The sequence below is a fragment of the Carettochelys insculpta genome, chromosome 2 (assembly GCF_033958435.1).
Source record: "Carettochelys insculpta isolate YL-2023 chromosome 2, ASM3395843v1, whole genome shotgun sequence".
Taxonomy (NCBI): domain Eukaryota; kingdom Metazoa; phylum Chordata; order Testudines; family Carettochelyidae; genus Carettochelys; species Carettochelys insculpta.
The window spans coordinates 245,083,316-245,103,840 of NC_134138.1; the positions used below are offsets into that span (position 1 = coordinate 245,083,316).

General features: G+C 41.2%; 1 protein-coding gene across 1 annotated transcript in view; it reads right to left on the reverse strand.

Moving 5' to 3' along the window:
• Window positions 1-1,776: 1,776 nt before the first annotated feature.
• The window catches only part of C2H10orf67 (chromosome 2 C10orf67 homolog), an 80,629-nt gene continuing 61,880 nt past the window's right edge, over window positions 1,777-20,525 (reverse strand). The window contains 7 exon segments of the mRNA XM_074985505.1: window positions 1,777-1,982; window positions 2,686-2,785; window positions 5,940-6,023; window positions 8,356-8,443; window positions 12,321-12,386; window positions 12,472-12,554; window positions 13,323-13,463. Of these exon segments, the coding sequence (XP_074841606.1) occupies window positions 1,777-1,982; window positions 2,686-2,785; window positions 5,940-6,023; window positions 8,356-8,443; window positions 12,321-12,386; window positions 12,472-12,554; window positions 13,323-13,463 (768 nt within the window).

Consider the following 20,525-nt stretch of genomic DNA (forward strand, 5'->3'; position numbering starts at 1 on the left):
AGTGAGGTTTCCAAATGGCTAGCTTTGGCTTGATCCAGCAAAAAGTTAGCCTGGGTGGAAACCTGCTGAATGTGGCATTGTATCTTGCTCCCTGAACAAAAGGAAAAAAACAGTCCCAAATTACTGAAAAGCTGGTGCCCGCCAAAAGGGGCGGCAATGAAAGAAAATACGAAACACCATGAAAGAAACAGCATTGCACAGACACATCAGGGCTGATATGATCACAAAATGATTGACTGCTCTGAAGCTATCTAGGATTCTCCACTATGAGTCACTAGTTAGAGAAGTTTCTACAGCTTCCTTCAAGCTAACAAAACAAACTTACTCAGGGACAGAGCCATCCCCCAGGTATGAATAAATAACAAACAGCGAAAATTTATTCATTTTTCATTTTTTTAAATGTGTGTCTATGTTTTTGGGCCACAAAAAAAGATACTAAAAAAACCCAGGTCCCAACCATGTAAAGTTTGGGAAACCCTGTCTTAAAGGATTGGCATTTACACTAACAAATAAAGAGACTAATAATGTTTTTGATTCAATTTAGTTCATTACTTTCCTGCTGTCAGTTTGAGAGTGATGTATGCATGTGCTAGACAGCATGTGACCAGGGCCGTCACTAGGGGTGGGCAGGCAGGGTTTAGGGCAACTCCCCTGCCACAGGCCTTGCCCCCACCCTGCCATCCCTTACCGAAGCCCCTGCCCCAGGCAACGAGAGTCAGGGCATTACCTGGGGGGAAGAGTCTGGCATCAGACTGCTGCAGGGGTCAGCCCTCCCACACTCACCATGGTGGTGGCAGATGGAGCAACACCGCAGCCTGCTCTGCTCCACCCACCTCACTGTCCTCTCCCAGCTTGCTGCACCCCCCTTATTTGTGGCAGCAGGAGGTGGCGTGACCTTTGGGCTGCTGTGGTGAAGATGAGTGCAATGGGCTGGGAGAGGGCAGTGGGACAGGGCAGAGAGGAACAGGCTGCCAGGTGCTCCAGGTCCTGTCCCTGCAGTGACTGTGGGAGGGGTGGCTGCCCCAAGCCAGGCTCCCCTCCTCCCCCTAGGTAATCCCCTGGGCTGCTCTGGGAATGGTACACAAGCATGTGGCCTGGGGTACCCATCCCAAACTGTCCTATGGAGGGGACAGCTCTGACTGTAACCATGTGCAAAAAGACATGAAGCCAGTATACTTTGTTATAAATGAGATTTCCGAGCCTATTGGATCAGTAAATGCACAATGCATCAACAATTTGCTCCAAACAGTGCATCATCAGAGGCCTAATAGCGTCACAGACTTTAAGGGCAGAAGGGACCATCATGATCCTCTAGTGTGACCTCTCGCACGTTGATTTCTTTAGGCCTAGCCATCTTTGAGCTTAGAGCTTCAGGGTGATGAATCCACTTTTCCCAATGGGAATAAACACAGACATCTGGGTTAGAACAGATTCAAGAAGGGACCTCTAAATGCATCTAGCCCAAGTGACCTTAAATGTGGCAGTCTTTATTTTATTTTATTTTTGGGTCTGGTACTTTTTAGCCTCTCGTTTTATGAGAACTTATAGACAGACACTGAAAATTGTGCCCATGTAGACCACAAGACATGAAGAGAGAAGTTAGTTATATGTTTAGTTCCTTAGTTTTTTAATCCACAGGCTCAATGAACATCACAGTCTTTGGATGGAAGTCAGGATTTTGAGTAGTAAATCACTATAAATACACTAGATCAGTTGCCTACTTCTCAATGGCTACCACTACAATTACCATTTTGGTAAATAAGATGGGAGCTACAGTCAAACAACAAAGCATATTAAAGGTGGTAATGACAGGATAACAATGGTCAGACTCTCTGAAGCAATGCAGTCCCCAGAACTAACTGACAACATTTCTGACTTGGGAGATGATTTTGAAAAGCTACTTCTATATTCCTGACTTGACAAACTTCACTTCTGAAACAGGATGTAAATTTTGCTTGTTCTTGTGCAAGTAAGATGAAGGGCTAGGAGAGAAATATGGAAGTGGGATAACATAGCAGAGCAATGTGAAATGTAAAAATTTTAAGAGATTTTGCTGCTTGTCAATCAAACCAAAGATGGAGAATACTTAAATGGCATGCAAGCGTACAGAATGATGTGTCTATACGTACTAAAAGCAGGAATGGTAACTAGTTTCAATGTTAGTACTAATAATGGAAAGTATACATACTAAAACCTTGATCTGGCAAAACATTTGAAGTGTGCACGTAACTGTAGGCATGGGAATAATTTATAGAAAGCAAGGGATTGAACTCATGCTTGATATTAAGCATTCAGCTTAGTGTTTTGATGGATCAGAGCCCATGACATTTGGTTAAACAAACAGTTGACAAACTGCATACCAAACACAATGAATGCATAATGCCCTGGACTGCTATAAGAGAATTAATTAGTAGTATTTTGCGTCTTGCCAAACTGCTACATTGCATTTAAAATATATTATATTCTGTTTCATAACAAACAGCAATAGTTTAACTCAAGTTCTTTTAAAGCTCTACTTAGTTGTTCATATACACATTTCCAGGGCAGCGTGTACAGAACTGAAGGTACAGGATCCCCTTCTGTCTGTATTCCCACAGATATCATTGAAAATGTGCTACTCAATCTGTTAAATATCCACAAAATAAAGTCACAAAATATATTACTTTCTTAAAAATGCATACTTACCATCTTCATACAAACAGCACGCTTCTGTTCCAGTTGGAATTTTAACAATATTAAGATCTTTTTCATCCATCTCCACAGTCGACTGGGAACGTATCTGGGGCTAGTATGGAATATTTTCTTATTAAAGATGACTGGAAGCTATTGGTTGATTAAATAACAAGAAACTTGTTAAGTTACATTTAAGGTTGTTGTGCGAAATTCAAGACAAGACATAAAACCATCCATAAAACCAAACACTATAACAAGTGGAAATTGGAATTTATATAAACAATTCTGACACCAGCCATGTCTCGTTTCCTTATGTTCTTTTATTTGTCTAAATCAATCTGTTGTCCCTTGTTTTATACTTAGGTGTAAACTGTTTGGCACATGTTTTTGTTTTGTGTATGTACAGCTCTTAGCACAATGAGGCCTTTGTTTCAGACTACAGTTTGTAGGCTCTCTCATAACAACATGTTGCAAACGAACAGTGATGTTCTCATTGAGCAGCTTTTAATCAATCGTAACTCTGTCATTGTTTTTGTGCTATGTTTTGGCTGGATTCAACTTCCAGAGAAAGAGTGTTAATATTTCTTTTGATTTTCTTAGAATGGGAACGGTCTTTTACAGACCTTTTAAATATTATGAGTGCAAATTGAGTATTTTGTGTATATTTTTCTATCAGTACGGTCCTACAAAGTTCAACGACATGAAAAACATGTCACAAACCAAAAAGGGACCTGTGGAGTGGTCACAAGGTTGTTTTAGGGAGGTTATGATATTGCTACCCTTATTTTTGCGCTGCCTTCCAAACCGAACAACCTGAGAGCGTCAGCTGTTAGCCAAGTACCCAATGAAGCAATGAAGGCAGCACCTTATCAGCAACAGTGCCGAAGACAGGGTGGTAATGCCATACCTTGCCACTCTTCTGGGTTGCTGCCTGCAGAGCTGGGCCCTCAGTCAGCAGCTGTCATTCTCTGGTCATCCAGTTCTGAAGGCGGCAGCAGCAGTGAAGGAAAGGTGGCATGGTATAGTATGGTATTGCTACTCTTACTTCAGCACTGATGGTGTGAGCGGCTCTGCTTTCAGAGCTGGAGTCTTAGCCAGCAGCCACCAGTTCTCCAGCTGCCCAGCTCTGAAGGTAGGACCACTACCAGCAGCAGAGCAAAAGTAAAGATAGCAGTATCACAATGCCCCCACCCCCACAACAATCTTATGACCCACCTGCTACTCCTATAATTACCACACTGTGAAATTTCAGATTCAAATAGTTGAAATCATGAAGTTTATATTTTAAATATCCCATGACTATGAAATTTACCCATGAATTTGGTAGGGCCCTTGCTATGAGTAACAAATGTGGTAATTCATAATAAAATGAACAGTTTTTTAGGTAACAGAGAAAGTTTGATTATTTGTTTTAAAGGTTATATTTAGTCTGTTCAGTCCCTTACTCTGGCTGTTTCCCTGCTGGTCCATCAGCACAATCCCCGCTGTGCGCCTGCTCTTGCCAGCAAGGCCCTCCCCCCATCCTGTTTCTGGCTAGCTCTGGCTGTGTGCTATGGTGGCTGGTGAATGCAAATAGGGGCCAGCTGTCCAGCCATCAGTCCTTTACATGCTCCCCGGCTCTCTGTCTTCCCCCTGCTTTGCCTCTTCACCTGCCACAGCTGTGCTGCTCCTCCATATCTGCCCCCGGCGGGATGTATCCACTCCTAGTGCTGCACAGAGAACAGCCCCTAGTTGGAGTGTCCACCCACGGCCTGGCCAGTGCGCTCCTTTCTTTCCTCTGCCTCTGCCTCTGACTGGGTTTGTGCTCTGGGAAAACCCAAGACTGCCCAGCCTGGGGTGCTGACCAGGAGGAGCTGAGCCCTGCATAGCATCGGCACAGGAAAGCCTCTCTGTCCTTCAGCTAGGCTCCAGAGTAGTGGGGGGTGAAGTGATTTCCAGCCTCTTCTTGTCCTGACCCTGCTGGCTGGCAAGGGGTTTAAAACGCTTCACCAACCCACTCCACCCTAGGTCCGGTCTGCAGAACTGCTCTGTCCCCTACATCCCATTCTCTGAGGAGTCACCACTCTGTCCTGGTTCACTGAAGTCCCTACAATCAGGTTCCCTGGGCCCTGGTGCACAGTACATGCTTCACTCCTTCCTGCTTTCACTGTAGCCAGAGGCAGGAAATGGCTGGGTTATGTCAGGGATCTGCAGCAGCCTGCAGATATTAGCTAACTTTCAGCGCTGTGCAGACAGGAAGGCACAAACTAATTCCAGCCACTGTGTGGTGGTGGTGGAAGAGATGAGTGCTGCAAAGACATGGGCCATGGCATCCCTTCTCCCACCTCTCCTGAGGCTGAAAGCAGCTCCCTTCCCTTCCCTTCTGCACAGTGCTGAAAGGATGCTGCTGGACACATCCCGGTGTGAACTCTGGCAGAAATCTGAGGAGGGGTATGTGATCCCGCACCCCCCACCCCATACGTTCCCTTGGGAAGATGCAGCACGAGGTACCAGGAGAGGCTGGCCTGTGTCAGGACTAGGGGCAGCCAGACATGGGGGACAGAGAGCACCAGGCAGTGATGATCCGGTCAATCTCTCACCCTCCTACTCCATGTTAGAGAAGTGTACTGGAGGACGTGTGTGTGTGAGACCCATCCCCATGTGAACACTGAAGTCTTAAGAAGATAAATGAAAAGACTTTAACAACACGGTTTCTTTTTGCAGGGGTTCATGCTAGTTTGAATGTTTGTAGTGCAGAGTTCTGAGTGATTGTCATTGAACTCACTTGAATATTAGCAATTTTACCAGATGTCCCACATTCAGCACAAGGAAATAGGATCACTCTAATGTTAGAACTGTTTTTGTAGTCTTTGTCTTTTCTTGAATTACACACAGCAATCTTAAGAGTAAATTATTATTACATTTTTTGTCATATAGATGGCAACACTGAACAATAACCTTTAGGTACAGTTGCTGATTAATTCTAATAATTTAAAAATTTACAAAGGTCTGAAAATAAAAAAAATGTAAATTACAATATTCAATTACATGTTAAAATGTACATATGTGTAACAAATTTTCAGAGATCTGCAATAAGCCATTGTCAGATGTAAGAGATCAAAAGAATCAGTGGAGCAATTTTTTCATAATGAAAATCAGATTTTTGTTGACACCTTACTGTATAAAAATTCTGCTTTTGAAAGCGTCAGAAAATTCTACTATGCACTTGTTTTGTTCATATAAAATTTAAAACATTTCCAGTTAGTGAAAAAAATAGAGTTACATACCAATGGGGAATAAGGAAAATATAAACTGCTCCTTTGTTCAGTCATTTGGCTTCCACCAGTTTCAATATAGAGAGGAAGAGCAAGCTGTAAAACATCACAACACATGAAACATATTTCTGGAAAACATAATTTAAGACCTCATGCTGACAAAGAGGGCCATCCTCACCCATGCACACCTGTGTACAGCACCTGAAAATTTGGGCAACACTGGCTTTTAACGTCCACCCCTGTCTTTTCCTCTCCCTGTTCTGTGGCTCTGCTTCCTCCAGAGAGGATCTACGTAACTTAAAAGTGAAAAAGCCTGTCAGATCTATTAACAGAACACTGAACTGATGAAAGTGCCATTCAAGTGGTAATGAAACCATTTGAAAGGCATTTGCCAACCCCAGGTACATACTGAAGAGCAACAGAGAGGTAGCCATGTTAGTCTATACTCCAACAAAACAAACCAGCAGAAATGTAGCACTTTAAAGACTAACAAAATGATTTATTCGGTGATGAGCTTTTGTGGGACAGACCCACTTCATCAGATCTGGTGAAGTGGGTCTGTCCCACAAAAGTTCATCACCGAATAAATCATTTGGTTAGTCCAGGTACATACTGTCAGTTTCTGAATTTGTCGCGTTTACAAGACCTTAGTTTAAAATTTGCTTCAAAAACATTTCATTAGTATATTGCTGAAGATTATAAATCACATCTCTAAAAATAGTCATTCCCTCACCCCATGTTGCTGTTTATAGCACAGTGTTGGACCAAATAAATCCTAAGGATATCCCTCAACAAACAACTATGCTGCTCGAATGAAATTACCATTCAATGTTTTGCTCATCTGAGTAAATGGGGAGGTTGCATACAATAAAGACAATTCAAATACAGCTAAAGTAAAAACACCTCTTTTATATGTGACCTGATGCGATAAACAACATGTATCTGCCAGCGTGCCCTGCAATCTGGGTACTTATCTGGGGGCTCAGGACAGGTTCAAATGCAGCCCAGCTGATTGGCAAAGTGGCCACAGCTATTTTTTTGTTTCTACTGGTTGTGCACATTCACACATGCCTTGGTGCACATACAATTTATTATGCACAGGATGTAAAATACCCACACATGGATGGAAAAGATTAGAGGCAACACTGGTATCTGTGCCAAAAACCAATGTTTTGATCGAACTTTTAATTGCATCAAGGTCAAGAAGCAGAACATTTGGTTTTCATAGCAACTCCAACTGTGCATGTTTACGCTGAAGTTCTGATTCAGCAAAATCACTGAATCTTGCAATTCCATCCCTATTCTGCAAATCATTTTATAACTATCATGGAAACTGAGACTCAGTCATTTTGTATGACTAGTACAAATTACTACTTGAATATGCATTACTTTGCATTTATCAACAATGAATTTCATCTGCCATTTTGTTGCTCAGTCACCAGTTTTGTGAAGTTTCTTTATAACTCTTCACAGTCTGCTTTGGACTTAACTATCTTGAGTAATTTTGTATCATGTGCACAGTTTGCCACTTCACTGTTTACTCCTTTTTCCGGAGCATTTATGAATATGTTGAATGCCACTTGTCCCAGTACAGACCCCAAAGGACCTTGTTGTTTACCTCTCTACATTCTGAATACTGATCTTTCATCCACACCCTTTGTTTCTTGCCTTTTCAGCAGTTATTGATCCATGATAGGACCTTGCCTCTTATCCCACGAGTGCTCTCTTTGCTTAAGAATCTTTAGTGAGAGAACTTGTCAAATGTTATTTGAAAGTCCATGTATACTATATTGACTGAATGACCCTTGTTTGTAAGTGTTGACCTCCTCAAAGATTTCTAATAGATTGGTGAGCCACGATTTCCATTTACAAAATACTCTTCCCAAACAAATCATGCTCTATGTGGTCTGATAATTCTGTTATTTATTACAGTTTCAACCAATTTGCCTGGTAGGGAAGTCAGAGTTACTGACCTCTCAGTGCCTGAATTGCCCTTAAAGCATATAAAAAATCAGCATTATATTAGCTGTCTTTCAGTAATCTGGCACTGACTTAAGCAGTATGTGACATACTACTGTTAGCAGTTCTGCAATTTAATATTTCAGTTCCTTCAAAATTCTTGGGTGAATACCATCAGGTCCTGTTGATTAACTGTGGTTTAACTCATTAATTTGCTCCAGAACATCCTCCACTGACATCTCAATCCGGACCAATTATTCAAATCTGTCACCTAAAAAGAATGACTCAGATGTGGAAATCTTCCTCACATCCTCTTTGAAGTGGATCACTTTTGTATCTTCCTATTTCTTGTTTTTGGATTTGCTTGGCTTCATAATATGTCTATTACTAGGCTTTGCAGTATTAGAAGGTCCAAATACCTTCCAATTAAAAAAATTAAAGAATCAATATTATAGTTGTCTTTACATACGGTTTGATTGAGGGATGCATGGTTAAATGCTGCTGCCTGACGGTACAAGGACTGTCTAAGAAACATCTCATCCTTAATGGCATGAAGGCTGAAAAAAAGAGTCTCAATGTTAAATTCAAAATCAAAACATATAGGCTGTCTCTACACTAGCAAGTTCTTAAGGGGGTTCTTTTGAAAGATTGTTTGGAGCGTCTACACACAAAAAGCATTCTTTCTAAAGTAAATTGAAAGACTGCCGCGCTTCTTTCAAAAGCTCTCTTCCACTCCTGTTTCAGGAAGAATGCCTTCTTTCAAAAGAAAATGTGTGTAGGGCCGTTCTTTCAAAAGAGTAGTCCTCATAGCAACTGATTTTTCAATGTCTGGCCCATTCTTTTGAAAGAGTGGGGGCTGCGTGGACGCTCTCTTTTGAAAGAGCAGATCACTTTTTCGATCTGCTTTTTTGTGTATGGACGCACACTTTTGAAAGAAGTTTTTTTGGAAGATATCTTCCAAAAAACTTCTTTAGAAAGATCTCTGTAGTGTAGAAGCAGTCATATAGATTATAGATCATACAAATGCAGTATGTAATTACAAATAATTACAGATGATTAAAACATTCTGTTGGTTTCCAAAATAGTAATTTTTAATTAGGAAAATCTGAAAGTAATATCTGATAAGAAATTGCTTGATTGCTACTAATTCTAGTGCTAAGGTGTAAGAAAAGACTTCAAAAGATAGAATTCCTTATTTCTAGATAGTCTCATGACATAGATCATTGCCTTTTATGGCCATTAATAGTCAAACTTGAGTGGCCTCATGTCAGAGGAGTTAAAATTAGTGGCTGATGCTATGATGCTCTCCCTCATAAGCCAGTAGGCATTTAGCACCTTGCAGTATGTAGTCATTTGGGTCTACAGTCAAATCTCTGTTCCCTACACTTCTGGAATTAAAAATTCGATGATTAAATTCCTATCTGACATAAGTAAATAGAACAATTTCTCCCCCAAAACTTACTCATCTTCAATTATTTCCTCTATCTCAGTTTCCAATTCCAAACTGTATTTCTACAATTTCAGACATCTCAGTGAATTTACCATCCCTGCTTTCCTGGCTCTCTAACCTCACATGCATTGAATTGTTTGCTTCTTCATACAGTTCCTCTAATCCAGGGGAGAGCAAAGTGGGTGGTGGGCTCCCTTGGGGGGCATGAAATTTCATAAGGGGGTGCAGCATAACTGGTGGTTGGGTCTCAGGCTCATCCATCTCATTAAAAATGTTGAAGTATGTTACTGTTTTTATGTACATATACTCATATTTACATACTGATTAATAAAGACTTAGGGTGCATCTACACTTGTATTCCTCTTTTGAAAAAGGCATGCAAATGAGGTATGTTGAAAATGCAAATTATGTATAATTTTGCATATTTGGTAGCTCATTTGCATATTCTAATTTTGAAAGAGCTTCTTTCGAAAGATGAAAGCCAGTGTTCATGCTGCTTTTTCAAAAGTAAACCCCATCTTCGAAAGAATCCTTCTTCCCTTTATTTAATGGCAAGGGTTCTTTTGAAGATGGGGTTTACTTTCAAAAGAGCAGCATCTATACTGGGGGAGTTAAGGTTGCTGCAGTTTGGGTCTGTGGGGTGTGTGGGATGGGTTAAGACAGCAGCAGGTTGGGTCTGTGAGGCCAGCAGGGCTTCAGGCTGCAGCTGGTTGGGACTGCGGGGCTGGCAGGGGCAGGGGCAGGGGAGGTTAAGGCTGCAGCAGGTTGGGGCTGAGGAGCCAATGGGGGGGCCAGGCTGCAGCAGATTGGGGCTGCGGAACCAACAGAGGGGGTTTAAGTTGCAGTGGATTCAGGCCGTGGAGCCAGCGGGGGGGTCAGGCTCCAGCGGGTTGGGGCTGTGGGGCCAATGGGGGGATTCAGGCTGCAGTGGGTTGGGGCTGCTGGGCCAATGGTGGGGGTGGGGGTTAGGTTGTGGCGGGATGGGGCTGTGTGGCCAGCAGAGGCTCAGGCTGCGGGGCGCTGGGTCTGTGGGGCCAGTGGGAGGGGTTCAGGCTGCAGTGGGTTGGGGCTGCGGGGCCAATGGGGGGTGGGTTTAGGTTGCAGCAGGTTGGGGCGGTGGGGCCAGTGGGGGGAGGGGTCACGCTGTGGCAGGTGGGGTCTGTGGGCCTGGCGGGGATTCAGGCTGCATTGGGTTGGGGCTGCGGGGCCAGTGGGGTTTCAGGCTAAGGCGGATTGGAGCCGTGGGGGGTGGGGTAAGGCTCATATTAGCTGGGGAGTTCACTGGTCTAGTGAACAAAGGTAGGTATATGTATCCCTTGTTTTAGTGAGTACTCATAAGTAAAGTACTCGTTTAACGAGCGATGAGTGTACAAAGCAAGAAGTCTTAATAAACAGGTTTAGTTCGGTTTGATTTTCTTGTGCCTCTCTATCTGATGAAACTATCAAATGTGAGTAGGAAAATAATTATCCACAACTAAGTCTAGGCAACTCCATACATTTCTCTACATGCCAACACCATCTAATAAGTTCATCTGAAAGCCCAGTAGGGAGGGTACTAGCATGAGGCTTCTGCAGTTGCAGAGGTAGCAGAGTGAAAGTAAGAGAGAGGTTTTGAGAAGGCGGGTAGAACAGAAGTCTGACTGAGAGAAAGAAATAGAGAAAAGACTGGGAAGTAGTAAGAGAATTGAAAGGAAAAGACAAGATTAAAAAAAGGAAGAATATGATCCTTGAAGGACAGAGAAGAAGGATAATGATCTAAGATAACTGAAGAGAGATGAGAATACAGGAAGAAAACTGGAAAAGGAGAAGAGTAGAGAGAGAAGAAAAATAGAAAAAAGATAAAAGTATTAATAATATAGTGCTTTATTGTAGCATGATACAAAAGGGTTTTCACAGAAACTCTGATTGACTCTTTGCATAAATGAGTTTGGATCAGAGGACTAATGTACTAGAGTGAATGGCATGTGAATGCAGGAAGAGTTTTTAAAATGGTGTATAATCAGATTTGTTACTAACAAAATAATGGTAATCTCCACATGCAATCTGAAAATGACCTCTATTACATGCATAATTAATTTATAATATAATATTCTGTGTATATGTAAAATCAAGAGTATTGGAAGCGCGAAAAAACAATTTCCTTCAATGAAAAAACAAACAGTATCAGTTAATATGGGTATGATTACTAAATGCATTCATTTAATTGGGATGAACAGCCAACAGTTTCATGTAATATATTTAATAGGCTTAAAATAAAACAGTATTGTTGGGTTAACTCTGTGATCCTGTGCCAGATAACAGACAGGTGGATAACTTAGTTAAATGTTTATTTAATTTTTTTTCAATTACGCCACAGCCCAAGTTATCACCATTACACAGCATGTAATGTATTCATTATGCATATCATAGAAGTATATTTTTCTAAACTGCATGAAAAGCATGACAATTAGTTCCATTATTAAAAGATTTTTGTGTGAATTATTTTGATTTTTTTTCTCCATATGGTATGATACTCGCTTTCTTTAAAATGGTATCCTTTCACTGGGCCATTAAAAATTCAGCAGCCTTCCTTTAAACTGAGAATCGAAAATAATACTTTTAATAATGTAGTGTGGTAAGCAGTGGTAAATGTTGGTATTTTAATGGCAACCACTTTAAATTAAAAAAAGATATATTACCACAATATTTTCAGTGTACTGTCCACACTCTTGATAAATGTTAAACTAATCACACAAATATGCCTGCTCTTGAAGAGCAGATGATACTAAAACCAGAACAACACTATATTATCTAACCAGTGACTCATTTCCTATTACTCAGATTTTGCTCATTTGCATACTAAACTAAGCTAGGCAAATGTTTGAGTGATTGTATTATGCATATGTATAAAATATCTATACTCTTAATATTTTCACATATAGTTTGCAAGATTAAAGACATAAGCTATTTCTAGGAACGTGGACAATATTCTAATACCATTATACCTTTTCTTTAGGATTTGGAATTTCTTTTCCCAGTTTCGGTTAATTTTTTCAACTTCGTTCTTAAGACTGAAATAAAAAAACAAAAAAATATTAAAATATTTATAGAGTTAAATGATCTTAAATTAAGTGAATTAAAAGTTCTGGCCAATACCTTTGTATGTGTTGCCTCTCTTGACCTTCAGATATCCTCAGCTTCTCAATTTCAGCAAGTAATGCTCTTTTTTCAGCTTCCTTCTTACGTGCAAAATATATTGCAAAAAGTAAGTCACATATTTATTTTCTAATCTTAATGTGCAAAAAAATACAAAGTTTTACTCTTAGTGTCAATATTTCTTGTTTTGGCTGTTAGGGTAGGGAAACCAGATGTTTAAAGGAATTAACAACAGAGTACAAAAGCCTTTTAACTCTAGTCATTGTTTCAAAGCCAGCCCAGGTCTGCAGCAACTGAGAATCATTACAATTTCACAGCTTCTCGGAGAGCTTTATAATAAAGATGGCAGCACAGACAAGTAAAGATTAACTTTTGTCATGTGTATCATATTTGTCTAAAGCTGATCCTTTTGATATCAATGGCAAAATGTCTATAGTCTTGAATGGAAGCAGGATCAAGACCTGTGTTTATAAATTATTGCGGAAAAGGTCCTTGTTATTCAGTGGAGAATGTATGGTGTAGTGATCAGAATATAGAACTGAATTTGTGGTTCTCACTTCTGTTACTGATTCTTTGTGTAACTTGGATCTTAGCCCTCCTGTGCATCATTATTTCCATCCGTAAAACAAATATAAAAGTACTTCTCTCATGGGAGATTAATGAATGTCTGTAAAGCACTGCAAAGTCCTCAGATGTAAGTTACTATAGTCACTATTATTATTTTTATGATAGTAATGAAAAGATGTAATAAGCAATGGTTCTGAATAGTTCACTGACTGGCACCAAATGATAAGAAACATACGTAAAATATTTACAGAGGATTTTTTAGATTTTAATAATAAAAACAACACCTTATAAGTAGGGCTCTTCTTTTGTTGCTGCTTGTGATATCCTTTTTGTGATTCTGTCCTCTCATGAGGCACTACACTATCACTTCCACTTTCCACTGTCTCTTTCAGTTTTTTTGTTTCTCTTTCTGGCAAATTTGGAATCTGATAACCAAAGAATCAGTGATGATTATGTACTCTAGGAAAACCAATTTTACTCTTGAGGTCATTTTAATCCATATGAGTTAAAAAAGCCAGTTAGGAAAATAACATTGTAGCATAATAATTACTTCAGCTATTGCACTTCAAATAAACACAGTACAACCAGTTGTTTCAAAATAATTAAATATGCCCAAATTAAACCACCTCAGTTGTTCTATTTTCCCACACACTTAGCAACATTTCATACTTATTAGTATTACAGCTGTAAAATTAGCATTATACTAAGTTTAAATCTAGCAAGAAAAAAGTCATTGTTTTTAAAAACTCTAAGGGAATAAATTTATCCTTTTTATATTTCTATTAAAGTCAACAGATGTACACAAGAGATAAATCTGGGCCACTGACTGTATTATCTGTCTTATTTCAGTTGAACTTTCAACTTTGCTAAAGCATACTGTATTGAATGCTGGCCCTCTCCACTTCTAGCCAGCCATTTGTTTTGTCAGCTGCTGACACATTCCACTTTCCCTGGAGGACACATGCTGGTCTCTATGTGGCCAGTTCACTGACAGGAGACAACACCAGAAAATTAAAGGATAGCTGGAAGTGAAAATACATTGCAGTATCAGACCTTTTTAAATAAAGACAAACAATTTAATCCACATGCTGTGAAAACTGAAAATTAAAGTCATGGTAAAGATTAATTATAATAATGATGTCAGCATACCAGTCACAGGAGCTAATTAATCCATTTTACATTGTTGTAACTCTCTTAGGGTATGTCTACACAGCAGTGCTATTCGAAAATAAACTATTCTGGAAGAGATAATCCAGAATAGTTTATTTGGAAATAACGCTGCTACACAGAAAATGCATTCTGAAATACCACTTGGCTATTTCAAAATACAGCAACTACACACAATAGAGTCTATTTTGAAATACAGCCATTGGATCCTCAATGCCTTATTTTAAATAGGTTCTATCCCTATCTACACAGCCCCTCGAAATAGTTGCTATTCCTCATGCAATGAGGTTTACCTATTTCAAAATAAGCCAACCGCTATTTTGAAATTATTTCAAAATAGCAGTTGTGTTGTGTAGATGCTAGGAAAGTTATTTCAAAAGAACAGCTGTTATTTCGAAATAACTTTCCTGTGTAGACATAACCTTAATTTCAATGGTGCTACACTGGGGTAAATGAAGAGTCTGTCAGAAGAGAATCAGGCCTACTGTACATATACAAAGACTGGGCAAGATTTTGGACCATGCTAAAGTGGTAAAAGGCAGCTACAAAGCCATTACATTTGATCCCTCTCCACAGAGGATTTCTATAAATGAAACCTCATTTGGAGTAAAGCCATTGTAAAAGTTCCTTCACCAGTCTCCTTCCTAGCTTCTGCATTGGAGGGTACGGCTGGGTAAAAAGAGACAGCCAGAGAATCTCCACATCCTGACAATTTCCAGTTACCAGAAGGGCACCTTGAGGAACCACGTATGTAAAATCCCATTTAGTTAACCAGTCAAATGTTAAGTTTTAGCGGTTAAACGGGTGGAGGGGCAGCCAGGCTGGAGCCCGCCTGGCTGTGGCACTCCTGGGGCCACTCTGGATGGCGAGTGCTCCTGCTGGGCTAGAGTGCTCTTGTCTGCAGTGCTCCTGAGTCAGGCTGTGGAGGATGGGAGCTGCTCTGGCTGTACCAGAGTGCCCCCAGCCACAGCGGGCCACATAGGGCTGGCGTAATCCCCTGCCCATGGCTTCGGTCCCCACCTGTTAACTGTAACCAGTAAGCCTCATCCATTTAGAGTGAGCATACTGGTTAACTGGTTAAACATTAAGATTTCAAAAAGGAACTTGTGGATATTGCAGGATTCCAGCCCCTTACGGCACTCCATAAGAGCTCAATTATATATAAGGTAGCACACCCACAACCATTATGGGAGAAAGGCAAGCAAGAACACGAGTAAAGTTTACATGCAGTGCCACAGGACGTGACTTGCTAGGGAAGTCTGACCTGATAAATTATTTGAACTTCACATAAACTTTTAAAGTGATCTTATTCCCTACTTCCCCATAGTTTAATTAACAACCATGTACCCCACGTGGTCATCTATCTCTACAGTGCTTTCGATGTTCTCTCTCCTGATTAAGGCTGGCAGATGTTGGGATTTACATTTCACAGGAAACTCACTTTTTTGAAAATTGGTTTTGTTCTAAATCAGAATTAATCTTTTTAAAAAAATTTCTTAAGAACTGGAAATCCTGAAAAATATCTTCTTGGAAGCTATGGCTTGCGGTCTTTCCAGTTGGAGGTCTGATCCCTCAACCTAGGGTTACCAGATATCAAAGGTAATAGGTGCCTATATAAGAAAACAAAAGCCCCCTAGGACCAGGAGTGTCCCTATAAAATCAGGGCATCTAGTCACCCTACCTGCATCTTAACACCTATTGAGTCAAACTGATATTCTTGGCAGTTTCATGGCTGCCCGCCCAAGAGTTGGAAGCCCTAGACTTCTTGCTCTAGTGTAGTCTGCAAAGCAGGGATGCCCTGGAAGTACAGATCCTGGGGGCTTGTCTCAAGATTTGCAGGGACCTAGACCCATGGGAGGAAGCATGTAAGTCCTTAGATCCTCAGATCAGCTTGAATTCTGTGCACTTCAGACTCTCTTTTGGAGGTCTTGGAACTGAGTCCATGTTAAAGTCAGAGCTCCTATGCCTTTCAGAATCCCTGGTCCATGGGATGGCATCTGGAAGTTCTGTCATGGCTTCCTGCCATGGAATTGCAGACCTTGGAAGACTGAGATGTCTGTCCTTGAGACTGTGTCAGAGCCACAGATACTGGAGACCTAGGAGCAGGGTCTCATCAAGGTTCCATCATAACCCAGCCTTTGATTCATCAAAAATTAATCAATCATACTTTTGCAAAACATTGGGTTTAATAAACTGGGCTGTGTTATTGGAAAATTTCTGACCACTTCTAGTCCTGACCTTATTTGTCCGTGTAAGTATTTACCTTCAAGTTGCTGCATCACAGCCACTCTCTTTTTGGCCATAGATGTTAGCAGTGAACCTCTCTGAAAGCTGTGAAAACTAACAGTAATCTGGTCAGAAATATGAGTTTTGAATGGTGTCTGAAATGCCTTACTTACCCTTTTCAAGGATCTCTCTAGATGACTAAAGAATAATGGTAACTCTGGAAGGAATCTTGGCCAATCCAGTTGGACCAAAAAGATGATGGAAATCAAGCATATTGACTTGGAAAATTAAACTATATATAACATTATTTAGTTTTAAATACATCTGAGAAACAAGAAAGAATTTATGTTACATGACAGACAAATATTCTAAGACGTACTGGCACTTCACACAACCATTTGCAGTATTACTGACTTCTCATTCAGTTTCTCAAAAGTCATACATTTAAAATTATTTATTACCAGCAAATTTACCCAGCATTGCTTGAGTCCGTAAGTCAGTAATGTTGTGGGAGTTTTTGGAAAATAAAACGAAAATGTACATACTTTATTCAAATTATTACTTTTCAAAACCTGCCCCCCAACCCCTGCTCTGAACATGTCCTCCTCCCAGCGCTGACTCCTACACCCCTCCACATGAGCCCCCTGTCCTGAGCCCCTACTCATGCCCAACCCTTAGTTCTGCACCCCCCATGCTCCAGATCTCTGCCCTAAGCCTCTCCTCACCCCTGCCATTCTTACTCCTGCACCCCTCCCACACACACCAGCTTGAGCCCCTATTACTCACCCCCAACCCTGACTCCTGCATCCCCCACATACCTAACCTTCTGCCCTGAGTCCTCCCCACACCCAGACTCCTGCCTTGACTACTGCTCTCCTCCATATACCTCCAGCTCCCTGCCCGGAGCCCCTCTTTGCCCGCTACTGATTGCTCTTCCCCTTCCTGTCCCTGTGAGGGAGTGAGAGCACAGTGCTCAGCTTGCCTGCCCGCCACCCAGAGTGAGGAATGAAGCAAACTGTGTACTTTTCACTCACTCCCTGACATTTAGGAAGGGGAACAGCAAGCAATGAATCTGCTGCGAGGGAGCATCAGTCCCTCGCCACAATCAAGCCCTGACCTTGCTTTAAGTTATGATAAGAGGAAGCTGTATACTGAATTTAGTTGTTCTTGATCTTACTACTTAGGAGGAATTCTTGTACAAACAGACAAACACACTGACAGACTCACAGACAAACTCTCTCAAATATATAGGAGAGTGGTAGACATATCATAGAATCATAGAATACTAGGACTGGAAGGGACCTCGAGAGGCCATCGAGTGCAGCCCCCTGCCCCAATGGCAGGACCAAGTACTGTCTAAACCATCCCTGATAGACATCTATCTAACCTGTTCTTAAATATCTCCAGCAATGGAGATTCCACAACCTCCCTTGGCAATTTATTCCACTGTTTGACCACCCTGAAAGTTAGGAACCTTTTCCTAACGTCCAACCTAAACCTCCCTTGCTGCAGTTTAAGTCCATTGCCTCTTGTTCTATCCTCAGAGGCCAAAAAGAACAAGTTTGCTCTCTCCTCCTTATGACACCCTTTTAGACACCTCAAAACCGCTATCATGTCACCCCTCAATCTTCTCTTTTCCAACTAAACAAGCCCATATCCCTCATTCTGTAAAGACTAGCTCTATATTGTGCACATCTTGGAGAGGCTTAACCTAAAACAAGTTTCTGCTTCCTTAATGATTGATTCAACTACTCATTGGCTAGGGGTTTGGAAGTTCTTAATGACCATCTTGCCATTATCATCTAAGCTCTTAGGTGCTTTCAAGGTGTTGCTTTTTGTTTTATGAATACCTAGAGAAAAGACAGTTACTCACGTTTCATAACTGTTGTTCTTTAAGATGTGTTGTTCATGTCCATTCCCATCAGGTGTGTACATGTGCATGTGCATGTGAGCCAGAATATTTTTGCCTAGCAATAACCTGTTGGGTCAGCCTAGGCACCCCATGGAGTGGTACTGAAATGGCACCTTATATATAGCCTTGCTGACCCACTCACCCCACCCCCCATCAGTTCCTTCTTGCCAGCTACTCTGACAGAGGGGAAGGAGGTAAGGCATTGGACTGGACATAAATAATGCATCTTGAAGAACAACAGCTACAAAAGGTGAGTAACCGTTTTTACTTCTTTGAGTGATCATTCATGAGCATTCCTGGCAGGTGACTCTCAAGCCCATACCTCAGGAGGTGGGGTCAGAGCCACAAACTGATTGGAGCACTGCTCTACCAACAGATGCATTGTTTCTAGCCTCCTGGGTAATTGAATAACGAACAGCAAACATGTGGATAGATGACCACAAGGTCACTCTTCAAATTTTGTGAATTGGGACGTGAGCAAGGAATGCAGTGGATGAAATGTATGCCCATGTAGGATGTGCTGTGACATCAGGAGGGGGAACTTTGGCCACATTGTGACATTCACAAATACAGGAGACAATCGAGGAAGATATATGTTGGGAAAAGACTGTCTGTCCCTTCATTCTGTCCACAATCACTACAAATAACTGAGCTGATTGTCTAAAGGGACTAGTTCTGCTAATCACTAACACAGAGGAGCTGCTAGGAGTGATGGCAAGCAAGAGAGAATGTTCCAGCTACCGACACTGAGCAGTAAGAGGGAACTGGAGTGGGGAGGGGTGAGCGGGTCAGCAGTGCTGTATACTGAGTACCGTTTCTGTGCCACTCCAGGGGGTGCCTGTGATGACCTGACAGGTTGCTTCTAGGCAAAAATCTTCTAGGTCCTGCGAACATGCTTGTGTACACACTTTATTCCCTGTAAGCTACGTGATTTTGCAGCCACTCAGGAGAGATTCAAATGTCGGCAAGGTGATTAGCAGAGCACCAACCACTCAGTATTTTGTTTCTAACAATTGTGTAGATTTGTGTATGCCTCTGTGCACATAAAATTTTATTCTAAACATGGATCGAAAAGATTAGAGGGAACATTGGATGGCATATCCCTTAACCATAAATCATTTGCATATTCTTCACTGGCAGCCATCAGCAAACACTCTTGGCACAAATACCACATTCGGGATATACTACCGACCACCTGACTAGGATGGTGATAGTGACTGTGCAATCCTCAGGGAGATGAGAGAGGGTATCGAAATAAAAAATACAATAATAATGGGGGATTTCAGCAATCCCCATGTGGACATGTCACCTCAGGACAGGAAGCTGAGATAAAGTTTCTTGACACCTTAAATGACTGCTTCTTGGAGCAGCTAGTCCTGGAACCCACAAGAGGACAGGTGATTCTTGATTTAGTCCTAAGTGGAGCACAGGATCTGGTCCAAGAGGAGAATGTGTCTGGACCTCTGGGTAATAGTGACCATAATATAATTAAATTTAACATTCCTGCAGATGGGAAAATACTATAGCAGCCCAAGACGATAATATTTAATTTCAGAAAGGGGGACTACACAAAAATAAGGAAGCTAGTTAAAGAGAAATTAAAAGGTACAGTGTGTAAAGTGAAATCCCTGCCAGTTGAATGGAAACTTTTTAAAGACACCGTAACAGAGTCTCAACATCAGTGTACACCTCAATTTAGGAAATGTAGTAAGAGAACCAAAAAAGTGCCATCATGGTTAAACAATAAAGTAAAAGAGGCAGTGAGAGACAAAAAGGCATCCTTTAAAAACTGGAAGTTAAATCCTAGTGAGGAAAATAGAAAGGAACAAAAACTCTGCCAAGTGACATGTAAAAATGGCTGTTTCTACACAAAAAATGTCTGTTTCTTCGAAAGTGGCATGGTAATACATGGCCCAAAATATGCTAATGAGGCACAGATGCAAATTCTCCATGCCTCATTAGCATAACATCACGTGATTTGGAGTCTGGAAGACCATTCTTCCGGACTCCAAAACGCTGGTTAGAAGCATGGCCCCAGGGGAGCTTCCAGAAGGAAGTACTTCTTCTGGAGGCCCCTTCTTCCTGAAAATTTTTGGGAAGAAGGGGCCTCCGGAAGAAGGACTTCCTTCCGGAAGACCCCCCAGGGGCCGTGCTTCTAAATGGCATTTTGAAGTCCGGAAGA